The sequence below is a fragment of the Solea senegalensis genome, linkage group LG13 (genome assembly GCF_019176455.1).
Source record: "Solea senegalensis isolate Sse05_10M linkage group LG13, IFAPA_SoseM_1, whole genome shotgun sequence".
NCBI classification, from domain to species: domain Eukaryota; kingdom Metazoa; phylum Chordata; class Actinopteri; order Pleuronectiformes; family Soleidae; genus Solea; species Solea senegalensis.
Window position 1 is genome coordinate 8,860,537 of NC_058033.1, and position 9,569 is coordinate 8,870,105.

The 9,569-nt window shown below is 38.4% G+C and overlaps 1 protein-coding gene across 26 annotated transcripts in view; it reads left to right on the forward strand.

The window, feature by feature from the left end:
* Nucleotides 1–3,749, forward strand: part of dlg2 (discs, large homolog 2 (Drosophila)) — a 153,467-nt gene extending 149,718 nt beyond the window's left edge. For 20 of the 26 annotated variants that reach the window (XM_044042683.1, XM_044042690.1, XM_044042689.1 and 17 more), the window contains 6 exons: nucleotides 170–271; nucleotides 1,354–1,377; nucleotides 1,786–1,958; nucleotides 2,149–2,258; nucleotides 2,668–2,759; nucleotides 3,295–3,749. In XM_044042683.1, coding sequence (XP_043898618.1) covers nucleotides 170–271; nucleotides 1,354–1,377; nucleotides 1,786–1,958; nucleotides 2,149–2,258; nucleotides 2,668–2,759; nucleotides 3,295–3,401 — 608 coding nt within the window. In that variant the 3' untranslated portion in view covers nucleotides 3,402–3,749. The remainder of the gene's footprint in view (nucleotides 1–169; nucleotides 272–1,353; nucleotides 1,378–1,785; nucleotides 1,959–2,148; nucleotides 2,259–2,667; nucleotides 2,760–3,294) is intronic. The other 6 variants (XM_044042687.1, XM_044042692.1, XM_044042691.1 and 3 more) reach the window with 1 other exon arrangement.
* Nucleotides 3,750–9,569: the final 5,820 nt, after the last annotated feature.

Consider the following 9,569-nt stretch of genomic DNA (forward strand, 5'->3'; position numbering starts at 1 on the left):
GTCTTCATTTCTCAGCGCTCGAGCGGAAAGACACATGACTGTTATTGTTGTCCGTACTTATTTTTCTTCAGATTTCCTTTAGTAATCAAACAAACAAAACCTCCATTGTGCTGCATTAAAAACAGAAAAACTCAACTTGGAGTTACATATGTGTTGTTTTTGTGTGCAGTCAGTTACGCCAGACCCGTCATAATCCTGGGACCGATGAAGGACAGAATCAACGATGACCTGATATCAGAGTTCCCAGACAAGTTTGGGTCTTGCGTACCACGTAAGTAGTCGCATTCATGGACCACAAAGGTCTAAAAAAAAAGCACAGGTAGTATTGTTGTGTGTAGAGCCTGTAGTGTGATCTGTATGTGCTACGTCACCAGTTGTGGTCGTGATTCAGTGGTTGAATCTTTACTCATTCATTCACTCTGTTCCCTTTCTCCGACGCTGCCATTACATTTTACTTCTTTATGGCACATAATCTGTGTGTGTTTAGAGATAAAAACAGTGTTTTCACTGCTACATGCTGTGCTGTGTGAGTCACCAGTAAACTCACTCTGTTCACTCCTCTTTTTCATTTTGTTGATGCATGATTGATGTGTCACTTTAATATCCTACTTAAATCATTTTAGAAAAAATATCATAACATAACATATCAGTCACTGGTTACCTTTCAAAATAAAATGTCGCGGTGCAAAACACTGCCAATCACAACTTTATATGCAGTTGTAGGAAGATTAAACAGGTGAAATGAAGTCCAGTTTCAGTGGACGTGTTGATGAGTTACTAGGGGGCAGAACACACTGATGCGCCACACAATGTGAAAAAACATCATTTCAAAAGACATTTGTTGAAATTTAAAGTCTACATAGACATGATTTGCTCCATATTGCTACCAGAGTATTTTATGACTATACATGTTATGTGTCTGTACTTGTTTTACTCATTTTTTGTAGTTTTTTTGTTCCCTCAAATGCTGAAATTTGCTGAAAGTATAATCAATAATGTCTGTTTATGTAGATTAATTGCATAGAACACTATCAGTAACTACAAAAACATTTTTTTGCCTCACCACAGGCAAAGAAAATATCCAAGAATAAGTGATAGAATTTTTTTTAAAAGAAGTAAAACAAAGCCATGATCCTCGACTATTTTACATTTTAAATCTCAGTTAGTCTGTGTTTTCGTTTGTGATTACCTGCTGGGTTTTTTTTTACCAAGAATCCCCCTCACTAGTCTGTGTGTTGTGTTTAATGTGCTCTTCATCAGTGAAACGATCAGTTTTTGTTTTCTTTCATTTTTGCATGCTTTTAAATTCACCCATCTCTTTTATTTCAATTTTACCCTTTGAACCATTTAAAGCTGCTCTCAGTTCAGGGCCACAAGGTGAGTGCATGAGCTGAGTAGAGTCTTTCATTCATTCATTCATTTATTTACGCAGAGAAATGTAGTCATTTTTGTCCCCGTAAATACATAGAAATACAGTTACTGAAGACAACAGTGATCAGTTAGACAGCTGTGTTCCAGTAGCAACATCCTGTTCTGGATGAAAGCAGCAGATTTGACATGTGTTGTTAATTTAAAGGCACATTCACACTGATGTCATCAGTGCCCATGCTTGTTTGTGTTCATTACAATCACAGCTTAGTGCACAGTGTGAATATTTGCACATTGAACCCTTTGAAATCCCAGCGCTGCGTGTCTTAGGACGTGCTTTAGTGAGAATCCAGATGTTTCTGCGGTACTGTACAGTTTTACTATCACTTAAGTCATTTTTCCCTTCCATCGCCAAAGACACCACTCGGCCGAAGAGGGACTACGAGGTGGACGGGCGCGATTACCACTTTGTGATGTCCAGGGAGCAGATGGAAAAGGACATCCAAGAGCACAAGTTCATAGAGGCGGGACAGTACAATGATAATCTGTATGGAACAAGTGTCCAGTCTGTGAAATACGTGGCTGAAAGGGTGAGGAAAGCCGTGAAAGCTGCATGTCGGTGTGCAAGAATGTGCTTATGCGTGTTTCAGCCTCACAGAGACACGAGAAAAAAAGATTTGATTTTTTATTAGTTTTAAGATTTACAAAAGAATCCGACTTGAATATTTTGTGATGGGTTCGATTTTTGTTTTTGTGTGTAAACATTTGCCTCTGATTTAGGGTAAACACTGCATTCTGGATGTGTCTGGAAACGCCATCAAACGACTACAAGTAGCACAACTTTATCCCATCGCCATCTTCATAAAACCTAAGTCTATTGATTCATTAATGTGAGTATTATTTTTTCTCTGACTATATTTTGGCTACACACCATATTCACTATGTGTAATGTCTTTAAAATTCAAGCTAATTATTTCTCATGTTTACTTTTTATTCGCTTGTCTGCTGCCACAGATTTTCAAGTAGCAGGACGAATAAAGGATTATCTTAGCTTAGTTTAACTTAATTTGCCTTCATCTTACTTTTTGGAACATATAATCTGTATTGAAACATAACAAAGGGATTATATTCTCCTCAAAATGTCATTGTGAGCAGCCACAATACACTTAAGATGTCCTTTAAACCTACTTAAATGTACACTGCAGTGTGTTATATTTAATAAATGTTTATGTACCGTAAAAGTTTTGGGAGACTTCTCCTGGTCTGTGATCCATGTCGTGTCCTGTGTTCTCTGTGCAGGGACATGAATAAGAGACTGACAGAGGAACAAGCCAAGAAGACATTTGACAGGGCTATGAAGCTTGAGCAGGAGTTTGGTGAATTCTTCACAGGTATGATGTTCATAAAAGCACAAATATCAAAATAAATATACATATACACATATATATCTATATATATCTATATATATGTATGTATGTGGATTTTCTCTTCTCACAAACCATACACATGCAGAAGAAAGAAGACTCTAAATCAACACTCTTGGTGTGTATGGTTGTTGGTCCTGTGACTGTTCATCATGTAACTTTCTCTCCTCTCACTCACTAACGTCAGCTGACCCCGACTGATATAGATGATATATGAATGAAAGGATGAATGATGTGCAGTAAGGCATGATTAACACATGAATTAAACAAATTAAGGACCTTATTTGCTATGATTTATCATGATTAGTCTCATATTTTAGGTAGGTAGGTAGGTGGTTGGTTAATTATTATATCTAATTTTTACAGCACTTACAGCATATTTCTAGTTTTTCTGATGTTTTATTGTGTAAACATTCGACAGCCGCGACGTTTCATGAGTTAAAAAATGTATTTGTTTAGAAATGTTCCAACATATGTAAAAATGTCTGCCTTTGCTTTGCAGCTCTGGTTCAAGGAGACACCTTAGAGGACATTTATGACCACTGCAAACAGGTCATAGAGGAACATTCAGGACCTTATATCTGGATCCCCTCAAAAGAAAAACTATAATAACTCATCACTCTGGAAGGGGGAGGAGTCTGGACTGCTAGAAAAAAAGGAATTCCATCTTGTAACATAACGATAACTGTACGACGACGAGTAGTCTTCATCAACGATGAATATGTTTTTTTCTGTTTCGTTTTTCTCTCTTTGGTTATTGCTTCGTTTTTATTTGATTTTTCACGTCACATGAATGTTCCTGAATGTAAAAAAACGGCAACGTGTTAGGACATTTTAGCTTTTCAAATGTGTGTGTGTGTTTGTGAGAGAGAGTGTGTGTGTTTATTTCAAGAAATAAAGGGAAAAGAAAATGTAAAGGAAGTTTAAAATAAATATGGGTTTGTGACCGTGTCGGCACTGCGCGTGGTTTACACTTTGCTTTGGAAAGAAAATAGGTTTTCTGACTGCGTCGCCCTCGCCCTCTGTTCACAATGCAAATATTGAATTTGAGTGTTTTTGTGTGCTCCCCCCCACACCCACCCTGAACACAGCACTGTCTTTGTTTACACTGCCATTCCTTCCTTGAATCACTGTATTTATTTCTCTGACATGATGACGATGATGTTGTTGAGGATGTTTTATGGAAAATGTTTTATTCATTGTAAAAAAAAAAAAAAAATGTCATGTTTTCTTATTTTTTAAAAAACTAAAAAAAAGAGGCAGATGCGAGTTGTTCGGCTGTTGCATCGACAATGAAATGATATGAAAAAGGGAGGACGCTGCTATTCGCTGTTGGAGATTTAACACTATATTTTGCTACTTAAATTGCTAGAGGGCACAGAAGCACAGGATTATTTATTATTATTATTCTTGAAAGACATAACTTTGATTAAACAGTCATTGACAGAGCATATTTTATTGGGAGTGACGTAGTTGTGTGTTGTGACTGTGTGATGGATGAAAGAGAAAGTATCTAAGCGAGAGTAAAGAGAGAGGGAGACGGTGTATTGGACAAAATGCAGATACATGAATATTCTTGTAACAACACTGTGAGGACGCTGCGTTCACGTTGCAAGCTTCAGTGCTCCGTTTGTGTGTGTGTTTGACACTTCACATTATTTCCTTAAATGTCACCAGACTCCAGCCCTGAACTGTACCAAAGTCTGTGAATTCACGGGAGAATGATCACATGATGTGGGAGACGATACGGGAACAATAAAAACATAATGTGAGTTAAATAATCACAGACACAAAGTGACAGCGAGAGAGAGAGAGAGAGTTATAACCTTGGCTGAAGTTCCACCGTGTTGCTTCACACCAACATGTCTGTCACTGTCTGTCATCAACTTTCTCTCGGGTTTCTTGCGTTTAATTTTAAATGCATCTCCGCTGCACATTTGAGACTGAGCCCTGGTTATGGCAAGTGGTTTAAACATTTAATCGAAAGAGAGGAAATTCACTCCTGTTATCTGTGACGTCATTGTGACGAGCCAAAACTACAGTTGCAGATATCTGCAATTCACTTTTTATCTATTTTTGCCGATCATGTGTATGTGCTTTGTCTTTATAGATTAGGATATCTCCAACTGGGCTCATAATAACGTCATAACTGGAATTAGAACTGGAATTATCTACCAACGTTACTATGTTACTGGTCATAATTCAAGCTCAAGATATCTTTAAATGTCTGCTTTCAATTCTGTGTATGTGCTAATACAGTGATGCTAAAGAATTCTGAAGGTATCTTGAATTACATTTCAGAGAGTCAGAATGAAGTTGATAATATCTCAAACTTGAATTGTCACGAGTCTAATGACTCATTAATGTAGATCTCTATCATGACAAACCCTGCGCACATTAATGGCAAAAGTGACGCCATTCTGACTAGTATTATCTGAATTACAGATATCCGAAATCGTAGTTTATTTCTAGTCAAAATGACGTCACAGATCTACAATGCTAATTTCAGACGGTCAAACTTGGCGATTAATTGTTATTTGACGTACCAGGAGTAGTTTTGTGTGGCATTGTCAAACTCTCTCTGCTGATATACAGTGTGTGAGTAATATAGAGTTTATTTATGTTATCTCTGATAACACAACATGGTCTTCAGCCTTGTAATGTGAACGTAGTTAATCAGAAACTGTCATGAGAATAATAAGAATCAAAGACATCAGATTTGGGCCACAGGAGCCTGCAGTGGGAACGTGACCTCAGGAGGTAAAAGTTTGTCAGCTTTACTTTGCAGACGAATGATTCTGATGTTCCAAAATCTCCATTCTTTTTTTGATTGTTTTTTGTGACAGACTTTCAACAGGTCAAGAACGCAAGAGTGTTTATTTGTTGGTGACCTCTGCCTGAAACACTAATATTGAGTGTCTCTAACATGTCTCTGGCTGCATCAGCGGCTTCAGTCATGACTGACGGACTCCACCGAGGAGATAATGGCGTTAGAAACGATGAGCGTCGACAAGAACGTGAGCAGAGGAGGAGCAGTGACGCTCTTACATCAAGATTTATCAGTTTGCTTCAGAAGTGGACGAGCCCTCACTCACTCACTCATCCACTCAATCACTCAATCACCGGTGGCTTGCCTTGTTTGAAAGGCCATACAATAATAGTACCTCGCTTTGTTAAAAACATACTTGCGGCACTTGGATTGACTTAATGCGTGATAACCTTCCTGTTCTGTTGCACTCAACTGGCTGTTTTCATTCCCACGATGATCATTTGTAAATGATATATAACTATATATGTATATATATATATATATTCTCCCGTTTGACCTGTAAAGTAAGTAAATATTGGGAGTAACATGAATCGCAGGTCTGTTTCTAATCAACGGGACGTTTCAAAAGTGCACTTATTCATTGTTTTCGTATGAAAACGGGCACTGGATAATAAATGAACGCCGATGGATACAAGTGATTTAGATGGCGCACACGAAGGCTGAACTTTGACCCCTCCCCCCCCCGTATGGACCACATACTGTACTTGTTGACACACTTTTAAAAACACAACCTCGCACTCTGAACGTTAAGAATTTTTCTGTACAAATGACATGGAACAAATGTTTGTAGTTTGTGTGTGTGTTTACGTCGAAGCTCACGTTTTAGTTTTTTCCAGATTTCTGCCCTCGTTTCTTTCGCTAACTTCTCCTATAAATGTATTGGTCACCACTTGCCTTAACAGAGTAGGTTTACTGTATATCAGAAAATGCTTCTATCAATGTACTTTGTTTTCCCCTTAGAGTCAACAGTAGGACTATATATAACCCTCCTTCACATCTGCACCCGAACGAGAGCCGAGTCCAACGCCGAGGTGGTGTCGAGAACTTGTGAACTATAAAAGGCTGAAGAGAGATTTTATATTTTGTCATTTCACCTTTTAGCATTTCTTTGGCAACAACATGTCAAGATTATGGCCCTTGTTTTGTTTTGTTTTTGACATGTACAGGGAAATCTTATCTCCACATACTGGCTTGATACTAATGCTGAACCTAATACAGTACTTCCAGAGTCATTGTGACAAAATTGTAACTCATGATACTTCACAGGCCAGTGGGGATTTCTGTGTGCGAGTGTTAATGGATGTTTGACTTGCATGTTGCTACAGTTTTCTGTATCTCCCCCTCACCCCCTCCATGGATGTGCAATAGTCATCACAACTGAAGCGTCGACGGTCGTTGCTTTTGTTTCGAGACATGATGATGATCGAAATTGCAGATTTTCAACTCAATCAGACTTTCTGTCTATTTTAAAACCCAAATAAAAACACTGTTGTAAGAGGTGGTGTCCAGTACTTCACTACTAAAACGTGTTTTTAACCAAAAATAGCACAAAATGTAAATTCAGACAAAGCAGATTTTGTTTGAATAGTCAATAAGTAAACACAAAAAACTCAAATGAACTGAACTGCAGACATTGTCACCTTTTCTGCAAAGCATGATGGGAAAAGTTACATTTTTACCAAAACAGTTACAAAGTACAAGTAGTTGGGAGCCATTTTCTAATGCTTCACAGTGACAGAAAGCCATGGGAACAGTTTATTTTATTATTATTAGTATAATACTGCCCCCTACTGGAGTCTTGTCAAATGTCTTTAAAAAAAAATAATGTGTCAAACTTTAAGGGTGTTTCACATTATCTATAGTTAAGTTAAAAAACTTTGGTATTATAATGGTAACATTAGTGTAGTAAAAAGTATATTAAATTATTATTACTGTCAGCATTTAATGGAGAGTAAATTAATTAATTTTATACAACCATTCAATATCATTTGTGTAATAAATAATATGCACATATGTTTGGATGTAACTGCAGATGAAGAAACAACAAACATGTGAGGCTGCAATTGGAACTGGGACAGGAACATCAGGCCAAAGAATGAAATGATTAGATCATGGTGGTGATTCAGATTCAGTTCACCTTTTAAGTGTATTGACACCCGGGTAACTGAGTGCATCCTGTTTGCTGTGCCACCATCTGTCCACAAGAGGGCAGAAATGTGCCATTTACTGTAGGAAGAAATAGATTTAAATAGGAGCATTCACAATGTTTAAAAGATGTTTGGCATTTATAAGAGCATATTAAATTAAACACCCTGATTTAGTCACACACAGATGTGTTAAAAAAAAGACCAATTTAAGTAGACAGGCAAAGGTTTGGTGTGACACTGAGGGAAATGAAAAAAACACAGTAGAAAATAGGTGAGAATAAGTGAGAATATACTGTGTCTGTGCTAACAACCATCAGATGCAGGTTGCAGGTTCCATGCCTGGTTAAATTTGCTTATCACTGCAATGAAGCAAAACCACAAGTATCACAGTATAGCCCTTTATTTGTTTGGATGTTTGTAAAAAATGATACGGTCCTGGGAGTTTCAGCGACTTGAAACATGTGATTTTAACGATGCGATTCATTGTCTCTGACTGAGTTTGGTGCAGAAGGAGAATCTGAATCTGTGAGGGAGCTTTTTTTTTGCAGCTGCTGCAGAGCTGCAAGAAACACAGCACAGTGATTCCACAGGAGCAGACGTCTGCTGTGTGACACGAAAGATGGAGAGTATTTAAAACACACTTAGGCAGGACTTTCTGGCATTATTGATTAATAATTTCACTACACCGCATTCCTGCACTTCCTCCGGGCTCTGTTTACAGGCCTTGAAGAAATCTGGCCCACGGTGGAGACTGTGGACCAATCACAGTGCAGCGAGTGTTGCGACGCTTCAGCTGCGTCTCCACCACAGAGACTTTCAGCCTGTTCTGGTCAGCGTGGTTTAGAACAGAACACGGTGATAGATGCTTCCGCTACATAAACACACTGTAGTCCACCTGTAAAATTAAAAAAAAATACATAGGCTGCAAAGAAACCTAAAATAAGGAGTCCAAAAGAGAGTGAGACATTAAAACACATAAGAGAATGAGTTATGTTTGCACACACAAATTAGTCATAGCGAATTTGACCTCTGCATTTAACCCCATCATTTTTTAGCAATGAGGATTGGCTGCCTTGCTCCAGGGCACCCCAGCCCCTTGATTTGAACAGGTGATCCTCCGGTCACAAGCCCAATTCCTTTCCTTGTGTCCATGGATTTCCCAATATCAGCAGGGTTTTTTCCTGCCTGCTGCAACTTTAAACCTAAACTTATCTCAGTGTCGACAAATCTTAATCTGGATTTGGATGTTTTTGTCCAGCTGCAGTTTTCTTCTCTGTTAGGTTTTAGGTACAGGGGTAAATGAAGCACAAGAACTTTATTTACACTGAACAATACTGAATGATGTACAATAAAAAAAACAAAGTTCCAAACCTGAATGAGGGGGTGAATGTGAAGATCGGAGTGTACTGTAAGTCCAGAGACGATAAAGAGAAGGGTGAGAGGCTGAGGGAGTTTGCGGAGATAATGTCCAGAGAATCTAGTCCAGAAGGTAGGATCGGGGTAAGACACGTTCAAAATAGTGGGAGAATCTACTTTTGATCCAGGTGATGGTGGTGGGATGGAGACACACCTGTCTTGAGCATGCAGGAGACACTCACGTATTCACTAAATATCTGGATTATGTGGAGTTTCTCCTGCGACTGTGTTCCGTGTCTGAAAGCAGCTTGACAGACTGAGCAGGTGATCGATCCTCCTGAGACAAATGAAGACAAGGCACAAAAAATACATTTGCAAAACAACTACAGAGTCTGGCAAGAGTTGACTGAGGCACAAAGTAATCAGCATAACCCACATGTGCAG